This window comes from Lepidochelys olivacea (genome assembly GCF_965140295.1).
Source record: "Lepidochelys olivacea isolate rLepOli2 genome assembly, chromosome: 11".
Classification (NCBI taxonomy): domain Eukaryota; kingdom Metazoa; phylum Chordata; order Testudines; family Cheloniidae; genus Lepidochelys; species Lepidochelys olivacea.
In genome coordinates, this window is record NC_140421.1 from 27,940,524 (window position 1) to 27,964,506 (window position 23,983).

At 37.5% G+C, this 23,983-nt stretch overlaps 1 protein-coding gene across 1 annotated transcript in view; it reads left to right on the plus strand.

Moving 5' to 3' along the window:
* Positions 1-23,983, plus strand: part of RIF1 (replication timing regulatory factor 1) — a 58,109-nt gene that overhangs the window by 13,102 nt on the left and 21,024 nt on the right. Inside the window, exons 9-21 of the mRNA XM_084642559.1 lie at positions 54-205; positions 2,633-2,753; positions 5,825-5,998; positions 8,542-8,652; positions 8,963-9,025; positions 10,450-10,550; positions 11,952-12,038; positions 12,910-12,983; positions 13,152-13,332; positions 15,907-16,014; positions 17,179-17,325; positions 21,606-21,705; positions 23,136-23,400. Coding sequence (XP_084498685.1) covers positions 54-205; positions 2,633-2,753; positions 5,825-5,998; positions 8,542-8,652; positions 8,963-9,025; positions 10,450-10,550; positions 11,952-12,038; positions 12,910-12,983; positions 13,152-13,332; positions 15,907-16,014; positions 17,179-17,325; positions 21,606-21,705; positions 23,136-23,400 — 1,684 coding nt within the window. The remainder of the gene's footprint in view (positions 1-53; positions 206-2,632; positions 2,754-5,824; positions 5,999-8,541; positions 8,653-8,962; positions 9,026-10,449; positions 10,551-11,951; positions 12,039-12,909; positions 12,984-13,151; positions 13,333-15,906; positions 16,015-17,178; positions 17,326-21,605; positions 21,706-23,135; positions 23,401-23,983) is intronic.

A 23,983-nucleotide genomic window follows, 5' to 3' on the forward strand; every position in this document is an offset into this window, starting at 1 on the left:
AATAATTTAGACTTTTTATAGCATTTTTAAAAATGTGTTTTTTGTTCCTCAAGATATATTGTGCAGTGCAAAAAGGCTGAAATTGCTAATGCAGCCATTGAGCTCTATCCATGTGAGAACAGAGGCTTTGGCACTGACGAAACTGGAGGTCTGGTGGTATTTACTGGTGAGGCTTGGACCTCAGCTGCCTGCCAACTTTGAACAGGTAACAAATGCAAATAGTTTTAGCATAGTAGTTGACAGCCTATGTTTTGTTCATATAAAACTGAAACTTGCTTTATGATTATCTGGACTCTCTGTAATCTTTAGCCATAAAGCAATTATTAAAAGGATACTGTTACTCTTGTAGACACCAAACCTGACATGCTTCCAAAAATTTAAGCTGGTAGGTCAATATAAAAGAACAGTTTGTACTAATGGTACACATGGAGGTCTAAATTAACTATCAAGAGGAATTATCTGAATGTCACTGTGGACTGCTCAGTTAAATCCTCAACTCAATACACAGCAGTAGTCAGACAAAATACACTTTCTATAAGGGATAAAATGGAAAATATTGACATTTTCACTATATAAGTCCATTCTCCTACAACACTGTGTTCAGTTCTCATCATCCTGCCTCCATCTGGAAAATTTTCTATGTGAAAAGAGCCTGAGAAGATCAGGATTTGTTAACTTGGAAAATGTAAGAGGGGATATAAAAAAACTTAATGGTATAGCAAAGGTAGATCAAACACTTCAGTTGTCCTTGCTCAGAATACACAAAGGCATTCAATGGACAAATAGAAAATACATCTAGTATTTGGCAGCCTGTTTATAAAGTAGTATTCTTAGCAAGGAGCAGTAGTTACCCTGATCTTTGTGATATGCATTTATTCTCAGTTAACTTCTATGTGAACATAAGAGCTGACATACTTCGTCAGTGATGGTCTGACTTGCTCAGTATCTTGTCTCCGACAGTGGCCTGTACCAGAGCTTCAGGGCAGTTACGGAGCAATCCACCCGTCTTCATTCCTAGCTTCTGGTAGTTAGATGTTAAGGATAGCCCTGAGCATGGTTACATCCCTGACCACCTTGCCATTAATGGACCTATACTCCGTGAACTTACTCATCTCTTTTTCAAAGTTTAAAAAGACACTCTGTTTTTGAAATTCAAATAGATTTCAAGTAAATAGCAGTTTTATGTATTCTATCTGCTCTTGAGTCTTCCTGCTAGTTTTTTATGGGTTTATAATCACAGCTGCCTATTTTTTCTATAGACTCATACAAACAAACACAACTGATTAGTGTGTGTCACATGCACAACAAAAAAGACCATTTTTTAAAAAAAATCTTTCAATTATAGTAATGCAGGTATAGTTTGTAATAGTAGGCAAATAATTCTATGTTTAAGAACAGTGAAGTTGGTGTTTTAATGTCTTCGTTTTCACCTATAAAGCCCTAAATGGTTTGGGCTTTAGCTACATGGAAAACGACAGTCTCTCAAGTGATACCACAGCAGTTGTGATAGAGTGGAGTCAAGTTTACAGCCCCCTAGTCAGAAAGGGATCGGGCTGATGTGTTATTTTTGAGGGGTTCACTTTCTATATCAAGTTGAATATGGACTTGGTGGACCTGCAAGACATAAACGTTTTCCCCGAATTGTTTGGGAAGGGTTGACTTAGTGGTAGCGATGGAGTGAGGTTTGTTCTGGAATTAGGCTTTTCAGTTAGATTAATTTTAATGCCTTTTTGACATGTTTTGACTGACTCTAGTAATGAACCTAGAGATTTTGATAAATATAATTGGAAAACTACTTAAATAGTAGTATAATTGGACTGAGCACATAAAACGAACTGTTAGCACTGGGTTTCATAATTCAATCAAATTATTCCAGGATGTGATTAACTGAAAATCTTTTATTTCTTATCTTATGCTTTTGATCTACCTATAGAAAAGATTAGAAAACCGTATGGAAAAATTGCAAACTGCACTGTCTCAGTAACATCTCATTTGAAATTATTTAACTTTCATTTGATGATATTGGAAAATTTTACTGATTTGGTAGTCATTAAAATAAAGCTGCTATATATCAGAAATAACTTTTTAAATGAGTAGCTTACAGTGTAGACGCCAACTTCTTCTGGTGCCGGTGGGTGCTCGACCCGCCTCTGCCCCCGCCCCGACTCCACCCCTGCCACGCCCCCTCCTACCCCCATTCCAACCCCTTCCCCAAATCCCCGTCCTGGCCCTGCCTCTTCCCTGCCTTCTTCCCTGAGCGCGCCACATTCCCGCTCCTCCCCCCTCCTTCTCAGAGCTTACTACAGCTGTTTGGTGGCGGCAAGCACTGGGAGGTAGGCGGAGGAGCGGGGACGCGGTGCACTCAGGGGAGGAGGCAGAGCAGAAAGGGGGGGGCAAGGAGGGGAGCTTGGTTGCCGGTGGGTGCAGAGAACCCACTAATTTTTCCCCGTGGGTGCTCCAGCCCTGGGGTACCTACGGAGTTGGCGTCTGTGGCTTACAGAGTAGTTTAGTCTTTTTATGATTCTACTTTCTCCTCAGACAAGATATGATGCGGATTTGAGACTAAATGTACTCTTTAATTCCTCTTCATGTGTGTCATACACACAATCACTGAGGTTTGGTGTCTTTGCAGGTTTGTGTTCCATTAATCCAAAGCACTTTAAGTCTAGATTCTTCTGTTGTACCTCAAGGAACTCCCTCTCGTGCAGCAGTCAATCAGAGTTTAGCCACAGCAACGTCTGCACAGAAATCAGGTACAAAATAAGCCCTGCTTCTGAATATAATTCAAATGCTGGAACTAAGTTAAAAATAAATTTAAGTGTTAGTAGTATCTCACTAGTGAGAAGCAATAGCAAGCGATATATTGATACTGCACATTCATATCAGTCTACTGATCTAGAATAATTTAGTAGCTAGTTAAACGAAGAAAACTTTGTATCTGTTTTAAGCCTACAAAACTATTCAGATCCGAGAATGCGGGAAAGAATTCCTTGGTGCACTGCATTGTACCTAGGTATTGCAGGTATTCTTTGTCCTGTGTCTGTAAACATCATTTTATATTAATTTATATTTTATATTTATATATAATTAAGTTACATTTGTTCATTTGCATACTGTGTGGTATTCTTGTCAGCCATAAGCAAATTCATCAGGGATCTCATGAGATCTATTGTGCGTATATCATGATGCAGTTTGGATCGATGTTTGCCAGGGATGGAATAAACCATTCTCAGTTCTAAATTACTTTCATGTTTAAGTCTAGTTAAGCCATTCATTTAACCTTAACGTGTAATTATTTTTAGTAGCTCTAACTGTTGTATAAATCTCTATCTCAGTTGAGGCTTTTTTGAAAACAAGTAGATTTAAATTTTAAGGTTATGTAAAATAGTTTTAGTTGAAATAGAGTGAAGGATAAAACATGTGACCTTCTAAAAATTGTTCTAAGATAGTTAAGTGATCTGCAGAATTAAACTTGCATGCTTAAATATTAGGTGGTGAATGCTTCAAATTCCAGCATCAAAGCACCAGTCTTATTTTTTCCCCCTCTTTTCCAGATCCCCTAAGAGCAGAACCTTTTCCCCTCCCGTATCTCTCCTCCACCCCAATCACCAGCTTCTTTACATGGGAAACCTTTCCTTTCCTCACTATGCATTTGGTTGGTATATCACAACTATTAATATTAGTCTGGAGTCTGCCTATTAGTGGTAAGGCAAGTCTAATTTGGAAACATTGAGGTCTGACTAGTGACAATCTTAAATCTTATAAAATGGGAAAAATATTTTCCTATCCACTATAGGCAGAATTCACCCTTAAACAATGATGTATCTGATTTTTACGAGCAGACTTCGTGCTGGTCACTAGGGAGGGGTCATATGGAAGGGAAGGGAAAGCTAAGTATGAGGCATAGGAAGAGAATAGGTTCTCTTCAGACCTGGAAAACAAGACTGACAAAAATACATGTTAACAGTGACAAATCTGTCAAAAAGGCAGATTTTTGTTTTTTAATTGGCTAAAATAACTTTTTGAAAAATTGTTAAAAAAATTAATCTTGAGCTAAAACCTCAAGGTAAGCAGTCCTGAAGCAAACTTCTAAAGTTACATAGTTAGGACCCTGTCATAAATATAAAGGGAAGGGTAAACATCTTTAAAATCCCTCCTGGCCAGAGGAAAAATCCTTTCACCTGTAAAGGGTTAAGAAGCTAGGATAACGTCGCTGGCACCTAACCAAAATGACCATTGAGGAGACAAGATACTTTCAAAAGCTGCGGGGAGGGAGAAGACAAATCTCTCTCTGTCTGTCTGTGTGATGCTTTTGCCGGGGACAGAACAGGAATGGAGTCTTAGACTTAGTAAGTAATCTAGCTAGATATGCATTAGATTATGATTTCTTTAAATGGCTGAGAAAATAAGCTGTGCTGAATAGAATGGATATTCCTGTCTGTGTGTCTTTTTGTAACTTAAGGTTTTGCCTAGAGGGATTCTCTATGTTTTGAATCTAATTACCCTGTAAGGTATTTACCATCCTGATTTTACAGAGGTGATTCTTTTTTACTGTTTCTTCTATTAAAATTCTTCTTTTCAAGAACTGAATGTTTTTTTTTCATTGTTCTTAAGATCCAAGGGTTTGGGTCTGTGGTCACCTATGCAAATTGGTGAGGATTTTTACCAAACCTTCCCCAGGAAGTGGGGTGCAAGGATTGGGAGGATTTTGGGGGGGAAAGATGTTTCCAAACAATGCTTTCCTAATAAAATAAACTCGGATAAACGTTTGGTGGTGGCAGTGGAAGTCCAAGGGCAAAGGGTAAAATAGTTTGTACCTTGGGGAAGTTTTAACCTAAGCTGGTAAAAGTAAGCTTAGGAGGTTTTCATGCAGGTCCCCACATCTGTACCCTAGAGTTCAGAGGGTGGAAGGAACCTTGACAGACCTTATCAAATTCACAGCCATGAAGAATGCGTCACAGACCCTGAAATCTGGTCTCTTTTGTGCTTTTACTCTATACTATACAGATTTCACTGGGGAGACAAGCGTTTCTCAAATTGGGGGTCCTGACCTAAAAGGGAGTTGCAGGGGGTCGTGGTATCGCCACCCTTACTTCTGCTCTGCCTCCGGCCACACAGCTTTGGAGAGTGGTGGCTGCTGACTGAGGGCACAGCTCTACAGGCAGCAGCCTAGAAGTAAGGGTAGCAATACCATACCATGCCATCCTTCTGCGCTGCTGGTGGTGGCTTTGCCTTCAGAGCTGGACTTCTGGCCAGCAGCCACCACTCTCCAGCTGCCCCGTTCTGAAGGCAGCATCGCCGTCAGCAGCAGCACAGAAGTAAGGGTAGCAGTACTGTGATCCCCCCACGGTGCCTTTTTGGGTCAGGCCCCTACAATTACAACATCTGAAATTTCAGATTTAAATAGCTGAAATAATGAAATTTACGATTTTTTAAATCCTGTGACTGTGAAATTGAGCAAAATGGACTGTGAATTTGGTAGGGCCTTATACATACTATAAACTCCTTAAAATAAAGGATTCTAATGGAAACTCTGATAGTTTCTTAAATAAAGCATTGCTAGTAGGTACTTACTATAATGGGAATTTTTGGCCAGGAAGAGATTGCTTTGTGGCTAAAACACAAAGCTGGGAGTCTGGAGATTTGAGTTGTATTCCTGGCTTTACCACAGTGCTAAGTCTGAAATTGTTCTCTTTCCCCATTTGTAAAATTGTCAGACTTAATTTTTATATTTATTATTTTGGATCTGTGTTTTCACTTTAAAATGGTTCATTTGAATGTAGTTACGATATAGTCACAACAATTGTGTTTTTCTTTTCCTTAGGTTCTTATCCATTTGGAAGTCCAGTCACTCCAAGGATAAACCTGAATTCTAGTGTATCAGGGATCATAGTGATCCCCTCAATTCAACTTTTGGGAATTGAAATGCTGCTTCACTTCCTGATGGGACCAGAAGTTTTGGCTTTTTCTAAGCAAAACAAACTTTTACTTAATCTAGGTATTTGCACTACATTTTTCAAAGCACTCTTGATACCGAGGGTAGTTTGAAATGATTACTTTGAATTTTCCATAATATTTTGCTAAACCTAAAGATGTACATAATAGATAAGATACTTAAAATAATTAATTGCAGATCCTAATCTTTTGCTTAATATTTGGAGCTATTTTTATCATATGTTAATATAGAACACTTAACAACATAAAAACAGAACATAAGAATGGCCATACTGGGTTAGACCAAAGGTCCATCCAGCCCAGTATCCTGTCTACCGACAGTGGCCAGTCCCAGGGGGAATGAACCTAACAGGTAATGATCAAGTGATCTCTCTCCTGCCATCCATCTCCACCCTCTGACAAACAGAGGCTAGAGACACCATTCCTTACCCATCCTGGCTAATAGCCATTAATGGACTTAACCTCCATGAATTTATCCAATTCTCTTTTAAACCCTGTTACAGTCCTATCCTTCACAACCTCCTCAGGCAAGGAGTTCCGCAGGTTGACAGTGTGCTGAGTGAAGAAGAACTTCCTTTTATTTGTTTTAAACCTGCTGCCCATTAGTTTCATTTGGTGGCCCCTGGTTCTTGTATTATGGGAACAAGTAGATAACTTTTCCTTATTCACTTTTTCCACACCACTCATGATTTTATATACCTCTATCATTTCGCCCCTTAGGCTCCTCTTTTCCAAGCTGAAAAGTCCTAGCCTCTTTAATCTCTCTTCATATGGGACCCGTTCCAAACCCCTAATCATTTTAGTTGCCCTTCTCTGAACCTTTTCTGATGCCAGTATATCTTTTTTGAGATGAGGGGACCACATCTGTACGCAGTATTCAAGATGTGGGCGTACCATGGATTTATATACAGGCAATACGATATTCTCCATCTTATTCTCTATCCCTTTTTTAATGATTCCTAACATCCTGTTTGCTTTTTTGACTGCTGCTGCACACTGCGTGGATGTCTTCAGAGAACTATTCACGATGACTCCAAGATCTCTTTCCTGATTTAGTTGTAGCTAAATTTGCCCCCATCATATTGTATGTATAGTTGGGGTTATTTTTTCCAATGTGCATTACTTTACATTTATCCACATGAAATTTCATTTGCCAAAGTTCTTCACAGTCAGCTTTGGTCTTAACTATCTTGAGCAGTTTAGTATCATCTACAAACTTTGCCACCTCACTATTTTACCCCTTTCTCTAGATCATTTATGAATAAGTTGAATAGGATTGGTCCTAGGACTGACCCTTGGAGAACACCATTAGTTACCCCTCTCCATTCTGAAAATTGACCATTTATTCCTACCCTTTGTTCCCTGTCTTTTAACCCGTTCTCAGTCCATGAAAGGATCTTCCCTCTTATCCCATGACAACTTAATTTATGTAAGAGTCTTTGGTGAGGGACCTTGTCAAAGACTTTCTGGAAATCTAAGTACACTATGTCCACTGGATCCCCTTTGTCCACATGTTTGTTGACCCCTTCAAAGAACTCTAATAGATTAGTAAGACATGATCTCCCTTTACAGAAACCATGTTGACTTTTGTGCAACAATTTGTTCTTCTATGTGTCTGGCAATTTTATTCTTTACTATTGTTTCAACTAATTTGCCCGGTACTACTGATAGACTTACTGGTCTGTAATTGCCAGGATCACCTTTAGAGCCCTTCTTAAATATTGGCGTTACATTAGCTATCTTCCAGTCATTGGGTACAGAAGCTGATTTAAAGGACAGGTTACAAACCATAGTTAATAGTTCTGCAATTTCACATTTGAGTTCTTTCAGAACTCTTGGGTGAATGCCATCTGGTCCCAGTGACTTGTTACTGTTAAGTTTCTCAATTCGAAAACTTCCTCTAGTGACACTTCAATCTGTGACAATTCCTCAGATTTGTCACCTACAAAAGACGGCTCAGGTTTGGGAATCTCCCTAACATCCTCAGCCGTGAAGACTGAAGCAAAGAATTCATTTAGTTTCTCTGCGATGACCTTATTGTCTTTAAGTGCTCCTTTTGTATCTCGATCGTCCAGGGGCCCCACTGGTTGTTTAGCAGGCTTCCTGCTTCTGATGTACTTAAAAAAATTTTATTACCTCTTGAGTTTTTGGTTAGCTGTTCTTCAAACTCCTTTTTGGCTTTTCTTATTACATTTTTACATTTAATTTGGCAGTGTTTATGCTCCTTTCTATTTACTTCACTAGGATTTGACATCCACTTTTTAAAAGATGCCTTTTTATTTCTCACTGCTTCTTTTACATGGTTGTTAAGCCACGGTGGCTCTTTTTTAGTTCTTTTACTGTGTTTTTTTAATTTGGGGTATACATATAAGTTGAGCTTCTATTATGGTGTCTTTGAAAAGTGTCCATGAAGCTTGCATGGACTTCACTGTAGTTAATGTACCTTTTAATTTCTGTTTAACTAACTTAAAGAACACACTCTACTTGATTTTTCTTTTAGGCTATCTCTTGAAAACTCTTGACTGTAAAAAATAATAATAATAATCCACATGTGGTATGTCAGATTTGTTTTCTGTTTTCTCCTAGAGCCTCTTCAATATCCATTGATCAGTAGCCCTTCTTTTTTTTGTAAGCATGCCAGCACACTCATAAATGCAGTTCAGGAAGGCTTCATTGCAATTGGAAAAGAGGTTCCAGGTAAAAATTTCATGGTGAAATAACCTTTTTATTTTGTGTAGTAATTTTGAGATGAAGGGAAATAAAATTAAAAAGTAGGGAAAAGAGGATTTTTAATAAAGTAATAATGAAAATGTTAAAATAGCATTTTTCTTATCAACATATCCAGTTTTGTGTTTGTGATCTTTTCGTCTATGCGTTGTTGCATTACGTTTAAAATTCATTTCAAAGTCCATAACTGAACAACTGTTTTCTATGTGCATTGCTATTTCTTTTGCTCCGTATTCTTCACTGACTTCTGTGAATGGAAATTTCACTTTTTGTTTTGCAGATGCCATGCTAAATATTATATGGAAGCATATGATTGATTTTGTGAAAGCAGCTATTGAATCAGGTAATAATGTTTATTTCACATTTATCATTGATGACTGAAATATGAGGTTTTTTGAGGGGTATGTTCCTGAAAGTATTCGGCTATTCAGTAAAATTCTTCATAAAAACCCACTATTTCTAGACACTTACAAGATGCAATCTAATTTTGTACAATATATAATATGTATGCAAAAGGGACTAAATTATGCCACTTTTGTAATGAAGTCCTCATCATGAGTAAGGATTATGCAGCCTAGCCCCATAATAAGGGTATGCATCATAAGGATTACATATCATATATTAAAAATTGAAAACATCAAAATGTGAGCATACCAAAATCATCTCCATGTGGTCTTATTGCTGTATGTCTTGTCACCTCTCAGTCCATTTTCCATATTATTTTTTTATATCATGTCTTAGATTACATTTTTCTTAAACAGGGTTGAGTGATTTAAATCAAGGCGATTTTAAATTACTTAAATTTGATTTGAAAAAAAAATCAATGATTTGAGTCAGGTAGAGCTCTTTAAAACTAATTTTAAAACTTGGGCTATTGCAACTTTAAAATTTGTAATGAACAAAATTGTAAATGCTATCTTTTTTAGAATTCCATTACTGGTATAGGGTATCTTATCTGAATTTTACAAAACTCTGCTGCTGTAGGCAAAAACAAAAACACTGAAAATATTAAGTCCCTGATCCTGCAAACATTTAAACAGGTATGTAACTTTACTTACACAAAAAACTCCATTGAAGTCAGTGGGACTACTTGTGGTTAAAGTACTCATGGTTAAAGTTAAGCATTTGTCTAAATGTTTGCAGCATTAGGAGCTAAAATTGTATTTTTAATATATACTTTTCTTAGTGGCGTGAAATCTGTTATTTCAAAACAGAATTGCTTCAGTGTTAACAGTGAGAAGTTTAGACTTTAGTACATTAACAAAGTTATGAACTTTTTAAAAGTTTTTTTTACATTTTAAAAAAGGAGCCAATAGTTAGCCTCACAAACCCATATTTAGGCAATTTCTGATGAGATTTTTCAAAAGTACCGAAGCAATTTAGGAGCATAAATTGCATTGACTTCACACTGTGAATGCTGATGGAAGAGTTGTAGCCTGGTCAAAGCATTTCAGCTTTCTTGACTGTCTCTCAATTATTTAGTAAAGTACGTAGCACAGTTTATAAATAACATATTTTGTATCTGTTTCTCTGGGCAGTTCATTGCATATCTTCATAATTGCAGGAGAGTGGAACTGAAAATTGACGTAAGGTGCTACAGTCCACATTATGTATTGATTTTTTTCAGAAAATGTCCTTGCCTTAAGATTCATTTAGTTGCAGTAAAAATAATTTTTAAGTGATGATCACACTAATTAGTGCTTTGTTCTGCAGACTTCTGTAGCTTTATCTCTGGCTTGAACATGCTTTTTACTTTTATCTTTTTAGGCAATAAGAAAGAAAGGCAAGGTTCAGAAATGTTAACACTATTATTACAGGCCTTAAAAAACATAGTTACCTCAAGCACTCTTCCTGTTCAGAAAACATTGGTAAGGTTTTTTGTTTTTGTTTTTTTATTAAACCGATAATTTTTTTATGTGCTGTTAAGTAAATATTGTATAATTGAAACCTTCTATATTTTGATATCCGTTTCTTGCAATGGCTACACCAAAACTTCTGGCTCTAAAGAGCTGACAATTTTTAAAATTCTTTTATAAAAATTACTAAGTTCTTTTGGCAAACTACATAGATTTCTTTTGTAAGAACCCTTAAGGAGTATATATCAAATGTCAGCATGAGTCCCATGGTGTGAGTCATTGTCTGGGTATACTGCAAGAAGGACAGGAGACTTGTTATGGGTTTTAATCAGGCTGCAACTTTATATAGATGTCTGGGACTACCGGGCAGATAAAGTGTACAGTGCAGGCAAATCCATGCTTATTTAAATCAATTCTCTGTGGCTTTCACCAGCCCCCCCATTGTTTAATCCATGCTTATTCAACTCAGTTTTCCAGGGCTTTCGCCAGCCCCCCTTTGTTTCCATCCAGGTCCCCCAGTCAACCCATGGCTTGGACCTTGCCATCCACCAGCCTCGTAAGAGTGTTAAGGAGGGCTATGAGAACAGGGGGGGTTTGCTCCCTGCTGTACCAATCATAGGAGTCCCTGAACCCCCCTCCCCCGTTCTGTTCCCTTATACAGGACCTCCTTTTAAATCCTTTATCCGGCCATTTATCTGGTCATTGGCTGCCCTCCCAGTGGTGTACCTGCAGTGAACATCTGCCCATTATTACAAAATAAGTTGCGACATGGCCTACCACCTTTTCTGTTCACCAGAAAAGGTCCATCCTCACACCTGCTCTGAGGAAGGCGAAAAAGACACATTCCACCGAAGCTAATTCTGGTGATGCAGGAAAAATTCCTTTCCATCCCCCCTTCAAAAGGGATGACTAGCGTAATGCCCGCAACAGGTCCTAACCCGGCCTGCCATTTGCCTCCACTAGGGGAGGGAGGGTAGGTGTTGAGTTCCTCTCTGCTTGGACATAGAGACTTGCCCCACCCATGTTTCGTACCTTTATACACATTCCTGGGTGTGGGGGGTGAGTCATTGCTGCAATGCACCTTTTGCAGCGGTTTCTGACCTTCCTTTCTCTTTCCTCTCCCCCTGCCCCCCTCCCCCACACACACACCACCACCACTCACCCACCTTTAGTTGTGGTGCAGTCCTTTGTATCCCTTTTCTTCCTAAGTTATCATTACTTCAGAGAGCAATTGTTTGTAAGGCTGCTTTCTTTATGCCACTACAGAAAACTTCAAACCAGTTAACATCTGGATTCTCATTTACTTGCTAGTATTTATCTCTTGCATAGGATTAGACATTTCTATATAGTCTGTTCTGAAGGATTCTGTTTTTTTAATAGTTGCCTGTTTTCTTGTTTGCTTCCTTCCCTCAGTCCCTTATAGAAATTACAATTAAAGAATTACCTTCAAAAGTATTGGGATCACCAGCATATCAGGTTGCTGACATGGATCTTTTAAATGTAAGTAAAACCTAAATTATATTTTTAAAATTTTGTTAGTATTTATACTTAAGAGAAAGTAGTTGGAGTACAGTGCATATTCACGGTACACTATGTAAACCAAAAGAGCCATATCTTGGTGAAATTATACATTCTCACTGGTATTTTTATTTTAGAATGTCTGGAACAAGTTTAGCATTCACTTGTCACAGACAGTTTAACTGCATCAATAAATGAGATTAAAATGAGTTGAAACAGGGTTAGCAATTCCTCATGTCTGAAAAATACTCTGAAGAGACATATTTGTGAAAGTGACCTCCTTGTATTGTTGAGCACACTATTTGTTGCAAGGGTTGTAGACAGTACCCAAGAAGACCACAAGGTCTGTTATGTAACCTTTCGTTACATGTTATTGATGGAGCAGTATGTTGATTAATAGTCTAGCCAATTGATTGACTACATGTGTGGTATGTCACAAAAAATGTTCAAGAGACAAAATAATTAAACTTAGCTCATGACTACTCTGAATATGTTTTTGGTAATAATTTGGCAAATGCAAAATCTGCCATATAGGAGTCTGGCAGTTTATGGTGGCTTTCTGCACGAGGTAAGGGTGTTTGAATAATTTGATTCAGATTTCTCATGCTTTAGTTTCTAGATGTTATAATTAAGTGACCCCTTTTTTTTGTACAGAATTCAAGTTCAGAATTTTAGTTGACTCAGAATAAATTACTGGCTCGTGGAGTTAAATTTATATGGCTCCTATATATTTCATTTCTGGATCATTAACTGAAAAACCCCCCACCCTATACGCTATTCTGACTGTGAAATAAACACTTCATTAATGAAAATACAGTTCAAAAGGCTGATTAAATATTTTTTTTCTTGCAAGGGAACACCAGCTTTGTTCTTAATTCAGCTACCTTTCCGTGATAATCTGTTGGAATGGTGTGTAACAGATGAGAGGTAGGTGATCCTATTCTGGAACTATTTGAGAATGTTCGTTTGTTCTGTTACCAAACTTGTCCTGTTCTTCTGTACCTCAGTATGCTGATTTTAGAGGCTTTTCCTGTGAATTTTAAATAATACTTCCCCCCATAATTGCCTATCTAACTTTTAAACTTTTGTTTTTAGGTTCTTCCTAAACTTGGAAGTCCTTGTGGGTTGTGTTTTGTCTGGCCCCACATCTCCTCTGGCTTTCAGTGAGTCCGTGTTCTGCATTATTAATCAGTGTGCAAAACAGGTGGAAAATAAGGAACATCTTTGGAGAATGTGGAGTATTGTAGTTAACCCATTGACTGAATGGATTAACCAGGTATAGTATTATACCATATATTCATAAGCATTTTAGTGTGTGATTGCCTTCTCAGCAATGAGAATATGATAATATAAATGCAAGAAATAGCATATTTTGACATTTTGGTAAATTCCTGGCTCTTAAAAAAACAAAAAAATAGTTATCAGTCACCTGCCCAAAGAGTTTATTCCCTTAGTTAGACAGAGACAATGCAGTATTACTTCATCTTTTTACAAGAGAGACTAATAGTAGTTTGTAGTTGATCAATAGTGGAAGGCTGTCCAAAAGTAGATTTTAAAGTATGGCTCTATTCTGAAAAGTGATGTCAATATGACATTGCTGATATTTCATATTTCTCAGATATCAAATGTGAATAATTCATAAGTACTTTTATTAGCTTCAGTGGAGTTGCACAGGTGTGATGAAGAACATAACTTGCCCTGCAGAATTTTTATGGCTTGTGATAATTGAGAAGAAAAGAGTCCAGGTTGATGCTTTGTTATATAAACCAACCTTTTGTAAACTGAATATTTTTATATAGGATCAATGAAATACAATGTCATAATTGAGTCACTATTTAGAGTATAATTGCACATCAAGTACATGGAATAATAAATAACTTTTCATAATTGATTTGTGTTGTAGTATTTCCTCCTCTTTGAAATTAAAGGGACCAATTAAGTTAATAAAAATCATTGCTGGTAGTTTGTAGATAATGCAAATTGGAAGGGTAGTAAATGACAGGCCAGTTCTACAAAATCTGTATTGCTTGGTATACTGGGCTCCTTTGAGTAGCACACATTTGAATCCAGCCAAATGCAGGGTCATACGTCTGGGCACTAAGAATGTAGGTCATACTTATGTGATGGGGGTCTACATCCTACATAACAGTGACTGAAAAGAATTTGGGGTGGGTCTTTGTGTCTAACCCATTGAAAATGATCGCTCAATGCGAGGGTGTGGCTAGGACAGCTGGTGTATACTTGTAGGTATTAGTGGGGGGAATTTTCAGAGTAGCAGCCGTGTTAGTCTGTATTCGCAAAAAGAAAAGGAATACTTGTGGCACCTTAGAGACTAACCAATTTATTTGAGCATAAGCTTTCCTGAGCTACAGCTCACTTCATCGGATGCATTCAGTGGGAAATACAGTGAGGAGATTTATATACACACAGAACATGAAAAAATGGGTGTTATCATACACACTGTAAGGAGAGTGATCACTTAAGATGAGCTATTACCAGCAGGAGAGCAGCAGAAGGGGGTGGGGGGAAGAATGTCAGTGAGAAGCAGAGACATGCTATTTCCTCTAGTTGACATTAGTGAGACTGTTACTGAAATGTAGTATCCATTCCTAGTTTCCACATTTCAAAAAGGGTGCTGACAAAGTGAAAAAAGATACAATGATTTGAGATCCTGAAAACAAGCCTTAGAGCGAGACACTGTCTACTTACTTTTAGTCAAAAGAAGGTAAAAAGGTGACTTGATCAGTTTATAAGTACCTACATAAAGAGAAATTTTTACTGAACAAGGATATAACAAGGTTCAACTGCCGACATCTGAAGCTAAATATATTCATACTAGACAGGGTAATTAATCATTGAAACAGCTTACCCAGGAATGAAATGGGCTATTAGCCAGAATGGGCAAGGATAGTGTGTCTAGCCTCTGTTTGGCAGAAGCTGGGAATGGGCAACGGGGGATGGATCACTTGATTATTACCTGTTCTGTTCATTCCCTCTAAAGCACCTGGCATTGGCCACTGTCGGAAGAGGATACTGGGCTAGGTGGACCGTTGGTCTGACCCAGTATGGCCGTTCTTATGAGATGGAGAATCTATCATGTGAAGAATTTAAATGAAAACTGAATGACTTTCTAAAATATATACTCTATCTTAACCAGAAGTCACAGGCTTGATGCAGGAATTACTGGCTGAAATTCTCTGGCCTGTGTTATGCAGGAAGTACTACTAGATCATCATAATGGTCCCCTGGCCTTAAAACTATAAATAGTTTTTAAAGTATTTAAAGAGTCACCTAAATTACCAATAAAATCTCTAGTTATTAAAGTTGAATTAAATTTTAGAATTCATTTTTTCACAAATGTTGATTTTCACTAGTAGCTAAAAGCCCGTGTTGTCACATGAGTGTAATGTGTAAAGTTTTTTTTAAATCAAAAATGGTTGCAAATTTAAAAATTGGATGGTAACAGACAGACAATCCCAGTTATGATTCAACCTGGTGATACTGTTAACAAAAATAGCTCTCAGCCATGCTTGTACCAGTTTCTGTTGCTTCAAAATGATTCTTGGAATCCTGTTTTATAGATTCTGTTTACTCTTGCATTTTTCTCTCAACATTGAAAATTGAACCGTCATTGTTGCTTTTTTGTTTAACTAGTTGATAGCCTATTTTTAGATTCTCTAGCAAACACTGTGAGCTAGTAACTAAAGATTTAATTCACATTAAAATGGAATTACTTTAGTCTTAATTTGTAAAAACTTTATTTAAAAAACTAGAAACCAAATTTAATCCGGGTGTCCTTTGCTCCTTGTACGTTACTTATCTAATAAGTTATTGTTTTTGGTTTATTTAGACTAGTGAAGTAAATCAGGGAGATGCATTGGAACACAACTTTAATGCTGTTTACAGTGCACTGCTGTTACCCATGAGCCACATTTTCCCTATTCAAGAATTTCCACAGGTAAGAAATGAAAACAAATCTTAGATTCTGTAAAAATGCAGTGTTTCTAGTAAACATTAAACATTGGTAAGATAATCTTCCTTTGGGTCTACGGTACTGAATCTTATGTATAAGATGTAAGCTGGCTCCATATCAGCTCACACCTGGCTATTCTTAAATCTTTCTCTGTCTCTTAGAAACTTTTAAACTAGTGTAAGTTATTAATTTTTCAGTTTTTCTGCTTACCTGGAAGTCTTTGAAATGAGCACCATGCTGTATATACAGTTTAAAAAGAGCTAAGGGGGCATATGATAGAGGTCAATAGACTCATGAGTGGTATGGAGAAAATGAGTTAAGTGTAATTTACCCTTTCATGTAACACACAAACCATGGATTACCCAATGAAATTAATAGGCAGCAGGTTTAAAACAAACATAAGCAAGTACTTCACACGACACAATCAGCCTGTGGAACTTGTTGCCAGGGGATATTGTGAAGGCCAGAACTATAACTGGGTTCAGAAAAGAATTAAGTTCATGGAGGATAGATCCATCAGTGGCTATTAGCCAGGATGGTCAATGATGCAACCCCATGCCCTGGGTATCTCTAACCCTCTGACTGCCAGAAGCTGGGACTGTATGGTGGGATGGATCACTTGATAATTGCCCTGCTGTGTTTATTCCGTTCAAAGCATCTGGCACTGGCCAGTGTCAGAAGGCAGGATACTGGGCTACATCGTCCATTGGTCTGACTTAGTATGGGCATTTTTATTCTATGTTCTTAAAAATAAACTTGTGTTCTGTACTTCTAAGGTTAATGTCTTGGCATTTTATAGTCTTTTGATATGGAAAAAAGAGCAAAACTTGTAACCACAGGATTTCTTATCTATATCAATCTATATTTAGATCTTAAAGCAATGCAGTTTTGTTAATTGAAATGTGAAAAGGCTTTTCCTATTAGAAGAATGTAGGTGAGGCTTCAGTTACTTGGTATAGTTCTATTGACAAATAAAGAAAGGAATATAAAAAGACAATCAATATTAGACTTGGTGGATACTTCACCACATCTCAAGAAGAAAATCAAATAGCTTGCCCACCTTGACTTCTGACGTATAGAAAGAAGGAAAAATTGTGCAAACTACTATTTTGAATTGTAAATGTACAACTTCTGTTTTGGTTTTTAAAGCCCACTATGAAGTCCTTGTTGCGCACCTGGTCAGAGCTGTATAAAACATTTGCCCGCTGTGCTGCTTTAGTGGCAACGGCAGAAGAAAATTTGTGCTGCGAAGAACTTTGTGCCAGAATATCTGGACTAGAAGATGAAGCCCTAGTAGTAAGTATAAACCACAATATTAAATTATACAAAACTCCTGCTGGTGCAGTCTGCACATGGAAAAACAGTCCCACTTTAACTTTTTGTTTTGCGTTTACTCAATTAAATTTAAATTTAACCATCAATTTTTGTTATAAGCCCAGTCAAAGCTAAACATCAGGAGTTGGATTATAAAGGTATGTTTACACCAGTGTTGCCTCTAATTTTTTACATCCATTTGTGGAATGAATTTTATGTGCACCACAATGGAGGTTATGTGGGGTGCACATAACAAAATTAATATGGTGGAGGTGGGGATGAGGGTTCAGAGTGTGAGAGGGGGCTCAGCACTGGGGTAGAGGGTTGGGGTGTGGGGGGGAGGAGGGTTCTGGGGTGGGGCTGGGTTTGCAGTGTAGAAGGTGGCTCAGGGCTGGGGCAAAGGGTTGTTGTGTGTGGGGGGTGTGTGCAGGCTCTGGGGTGGTCCCAGGGATGAGGGGTTTGGAGTCCAGGCTGCCATGGGGTTGCGGTGGGGAGAGAGGACTCCCCCCAGCCTTCTCTCACCACAGCAGCACAGGGCGGGTGGAGAGACACGTCTCCCCGGCCACGGTAACTCCGGCTGGGCTGTACCAAGGGAGGGGCTCCTTTCCCCCTGCTGTGGCAAGTCTGGGTCAAGTCCGTGCTTTGGCCGGTGGGGAGAGGCACCTCTCTCCTCTCTGCAGCCTTGACCCTGCTCAGGGCTTAATAGGCAGCTATGCAGCCCCGCAGCTTAGAGGGAACTTAGGTCTACACTGCAGGTGTGGTTGTAGCAAAGATAGGCATATGTGTGCTAGTTCTAATGGTACTGTAAATGTGGTACCATACCCTTCAGCCTAGGTTAGCAGCTTCTTAAGCAGTGTAGGTCTGATGATAAACTACAGCAAATAGTACACTACTGTCAGAATTATTTACACAAATCAAATGGAAAATACATAATCCTTTTCCTACAGAAATTAGGAGTTGATTCAGAGACAGTTTGAAGTAAATGTACACATGAATAGGTTATAAAAATATTTTATAAAGCATTTATCAAAATATCAAGTCTTTAGCAAATTTCTAGTTTTTAATATAACCCAGCAACATTAGTTATACAGATAACAAGCATTTTGTTTTAACCCATTTACAGATCATGAATGGAATTTACATTGTCTAATAGGAGATGGCTTTGTCATGAAGTGAAAGCTCTGCTGCCTAATATGGTGGTTAAATACACAATTCAGTAAACTTGAAATCATAAAATGAGGGCTGTTCCATCTGAACAGAAATAGAATTTTATAATCAATATGGGAAGTCCTCAGAGCTTGTCTAAATGAACATTTAATTTGTAGCAAGCTGGGGTGTGAATCTAACTTGCACTAGCCTGCCGCAGACTAACTGTCCGTGTGGAACCTGCTGATGCGTATTAGTGGTTCATGTATACACTTTGATCTAGTCCTTTTTGAAACGTGGGCAAGCCCTAAATTAGTAAAGTAATGTGTCTGATTCATCCTTAGGCCTCCCATCCCACTGAACAGATGCATAGAACTTTATGCAAACTGAAAGCTGCACAGGAGATTTTGAGGCAATTTCGGTTGACTAAACCTGGACACTAATTATTAGCTATACAAATATTGTGTGATTATGCTCTCTATGTAAAACTGCAACTCAAGGACATTTTTGGATTTGGGCTTTAAGTACTGAAGTATAGTAACACTCTACTAAATCCACTGCGACTGACACTCCACATATTTAAATTTAATTTAAATTTAAATGAGGTTGACAACCTTAAACCTGAACTATCCAACTAATAATTTGTCAACTTGTAAAATAAGGTTAAGAAGATTAATCAGTTATCAGTTTCTCAGGTGGGTAGCCCTACCAACAAATAAGGCGTATAGCATTTGTTTTTGTTTGCAATCATGCTGGCTCTTCCTACTGTGTTTCAGCTGGTTCTCCTATTTATAAGAACAGATCAGACAGGTAAAATATGGGGCTGGCAGTGTGTGTACATGTAAATATATACTAAGTTGTCATAAAATTTTAGACTTTGTAAATTTAACTGTATTTTGTTAACCACACTTAGTTCCTTTAAGAACAAATACAACAAAGGTCAAGCCTTAGAAATTGAGCGACACAATTGCATTGCTACAAGTTTGTCACTTGTTAAACTCCCTCTTGATACTACCACATCTGTTAATCCTAATATAGGAAACTTTGCGCCTGACTCATATTTTCAGTAATAGCTGTTGCACTCAGACTTATTTTAAATTGAAGTACTTCAAAGTATAAATTCTATGAAAGTTGGACAGTTTTGGCACAACTATTTAAACAAAATGTTGTTGTCTTTTTTTGTGCAAATAGTATGGGTTCAGGGAAATGTTCTCTCTTAAACTTAGTGTTTCTATTAACAATTGATTAATCATATGACCATTGAATTTACTTTATGGCGTTCGTTGTTATGAAGATCTTATTGCTGTGTTTACAATATTTTAACCAAAAATGTTTGCTCTTAGTGTGACAGTCCTTCAGCTAGCCATACATTCTAATATTGTAATATGTCCTTCAGCTAGCCATACATTGTAATATAAACATTTCATTAGGGGTCAATACCTCTAGACCTATAAAAAGAAAATGAATACTTGTGGCACCTTAGAGACTGACATTTATTTGAGCATAAGCTTTCATGAGCTACAGCTCACTTCATTGGATGTATGCAGTGGAAAATACAGTGGGGAGATTTTATATACACAGAGAACATGAAACAGTGGGTGTTACCATACACACTGTAACGAGAGTGATCAGGTAAGATGAGCTATTACCAGCAGGAGAGAAAAAAACCCTTTTGTAGTGATGATCAAGGTGGGCCATTTCCAGCAGTTGACAAGAACATCTGAGGAACAGTACTGGGGGGGAAATAAACATGGGGAAATAGTTTTACTTTGTGTAATGACCCATCCGCTCCCAGTCTTTATTCAAGCCTAAGTTAATTGTATCCAGTTTGCAAATTAATTCCAATTCAGCAGTCTCTCGTTGGAGTCTGTTTTTGAAGTTTTTTTTGTTGAAGAATTGCCACTTTTAGGTCTGTAATCGAGTGACCAGAGAGATTGAAGTGTTCTCCGACTGGTTTTTGAATGTTATAATTCTTGACATCTGATTTGTGTCCCCTGGACACCATCATGGGGCCTAATCACATCAGCCATGCTATCAGAGGCTCATTCACCTGCACATCTACCAATGTGATATATGCCATCATGTGCCAGCAATGCCCCTCTGCCATGTACATTGGCCAAACTGGACAGTGTCTACGTAAAAGAATAAATGGACACAAATCAGATGTCAAAAATTATAACCTTCAAAAACCAGTTGGAGAACACTTCAGTCTCTCTGGTCACTCGATTACAGACCTAAAAGTGGCAATTCTTCAACAAAAAAACTTCAAAAACAGACTCCAACGAGAGACCGCTGAATTGGAATTAATTTGCAAACTGGACACCATTAACTTAGGCTTGAATAAAGACTGGGAGTAGATGTGTCATTACACAAAGTAAAACTATTTCCCCATGTTTATTGCCCCCACCCCAACTGTTCCTCACACGTTCTTGTCAACTGCTGGAAATGGCCCACCTTGATTATCACTACAAAAGGGTTTTTTTCTCTCCTGCTGGTAATAGCTCACCTTACCTGATCACTCTCATTACAATGTGTATGGTAACACCCATTGTTTCATGTTCTCTGTGTATAAAATCTCCCCACTGTATTTTCCACTGCATGCATCCAATGAAGTGAGCTGTAGCTCACAAAAGCTTGTGCTCAAATTTGTTAGTCTCTAAGGTGCCAGAAGTACTCCTTTTCTTTTTGCTGATACAGACTAACACGGCTACTCCTCTGAAACCTCTAGACTTATAATCGCTTTTGATGTTCCTCTCTAAACTCCTTCCATTTGCAGGTATTTCTGGTAATGTGATGTCAGAGTTGAATGCAGTAGTACATGTGATAAAGCTAGACGAATATAAAAAGACTTGATAGGATTTTCAGCTTGTGTAAATCTGCTGCTTTGAATTCAGTGGAGTGATGCTGACTTAGACTAGCTGGTAACCTGGCCCTGATGATTTCCTCCTTGCAGCTTAAAATTGCATTTGTCTCCTTGCCATGTATTATAGTTCTGAACACATATCCAGACTGTTACCCAGAATCACTACTAGGTTTCTTTTAAACACTGTTTCACGTTTTTCTCTACCCCCATGAATTTGGCTTTGCTAATGATTTTTGCTTTTCTCCCCCCTTAGAACCTGTCAATGGTGGATGGTCTCACCCATATTGTATCAGTTATGGTTGACTGCATCAACTTTACACCATATGGTACTAAATATCAGCCAAAAAATAGATGTAAGAAAAATTTCCAATAATTGGATTTGTTCTGTGATTTCAAAGAGTAAATGATTGAAAACTAGAATTATTGCAAGTGATAAATTAGGTATTGTATATTCTTAACAGTCCACCTCTGAGGTATTTTTCTTTCTTAAGAGCGGAGTCCAAGATTTTCAAAAATAGGAAACTAAAATTAAGCTCCTAAATTCATACTTAGGCACTTAAGTCTGATTTTTCAGAAGTATTGAGTGTTTAGCAGCTCCACTGTAAGCTTCGTAAAAGCTCCTTGGGGCTCAGCACATGTGAAAATCAGGATATAGGTTGGTATATATTATGACAATAGCAAATTTTTTCCTGTTCAGTGGATTATTGAAAACATAAACTTTCTTTAAATTTGGAAAATTTAGTTATGGGTTCAATGATAGTTTCATTTTTTAAAGTCTTAAGTCTATGAAGGCATTTTCTTTTAGTAGCAGTCCAAAAACTCCTGCATTACACATACTGCTTTGTTGAAACGTAGCCTAAAAAAACAACACTTGATTATTACAATTTCCAGTTTTAGTTTAACTTATAATGTGCCTTGAAGAATTTATACATTAAGCAATTAACTTTAAAACGTAAGTTACTGCACGTATGGTTAGTTTTCATAACACTTATCAGTGCTGCACTTGAAATGGGAGTTGCTTCATTTTATTAGCTTTGTGTCCCATATCGCTCACCAAAAGTCCGATGTTAGTGAAATAGTTTTCCACATTTCATTTGAGCTATTGATATATAAATACAGAAGGTGTTGGGCACACAGTGTTACTGGTTGTCCTGTTCCACTGTAGCCATTAAAAGTAAAGTAAACACTAGAACATTTTAAAGATGGAATTTCAAATGGAAATTGAGTTAATTTTTTGCTGTAGCATCTGCCACCCTTGCACACACTGAGTAGTATCTTACATGCAACTATCTGGGAGGACTACTCAAGGAGCGGAGGTACTAGTTACAGCTGAAGAGAAATGATTTTCCCTTTGAAATAATGTGATGTAAACTTTTAATTAAAACTTTTTCAGTTTCATCCAGCTTTGAGTACTAGTCCACGTGACTAAATTTATCCGAATCTGGCCCTTCGGTTTTTTACACGTAGAATTTAAGAGTATGTAGGCTCAACCAGTATCAAAACTCCTGCATCAGTTCCAGGCCATAAGGGTGGGTGAATGGCAAATTGGAATCAAATCCACAGTGACTGGACTAAATTAGAATTTTTATTGGTTATAGTGGATTTGAATAACTGCGTATTTATATAGATGAGCTATTTTAGGAGTCCAAATATGCTATTTATTATTGCCCTGGACTGTTTCATTCTAATATTGTATCTCAGACAATATTGATTTGAATTTTATATAAAGCAGAAGGGAAAGTTTAAGGTCACTGTCGTTAACGGATTTATTTTTTTACCTTAGCCCCACAGACACCTACGGATTGGTCTAAGAGGAAAAAGGAACCTCTTGGAAAACTGGCCTCCCTCTTTAAACTTCTAGTGAAGTTGATAAACTCTTTCCATATGCTCAGTTCTAAAGATACCCAGTCAGAAACATTGATCTCGGTTGGTGCTTCAGTTATTGCTATTCTTCACAACATCATCAGCCACGTTTCTTTGCCTTCGATGATCAGAAGTATGTTTGCAACTCTGTCAAAACCACTTGCAATGTTTTATGAAAGAACAAAGTGAGTATTTCAGAAATTATGGGATGACTTCTTGATAAATATACATTGTAATATTGGTGAAACTGTGGTAATATTGGTGAAACATTTTCCTTAAACAGATTCCAGTAGGAATATACAATATCTTAAGTAACCCACTTTAAAACTGTATAGCAGAACGTATAAAGAAAAACAAAAATATGTCTTGCTTTTAATTTATTCAGTATACAGTTGCATGGGTTAAGAACTATTAAGATGTACTCGGAACAGTCCTTTCATAGATGGGCAGAAAATGGAAGGGTTTTGTCACAAGAATAAGGAAACCAAGTTTATAGTTGCATATGTTTTGAACTTAGGTAAAAGCCTAGAACGTTTAAGTTGTGGGAAATTTTATATAAAGGTTTTGAAATATTTGTGCAATGCTCTGCATTCCATTGTATTTTCCAAAGACTTGACTTTAAAAATGGTTATTTTTGGAGGTGAAAACTATTAATCTGTTTAATTTTCACCATGCAAAGTGGTTACAGTTAAGCCTATTGGATACCGTATTAAATTCTCTCCGGGTGCTGCTATAGCTATCTCTCTGATAAATCTGAAAATCTCTCTG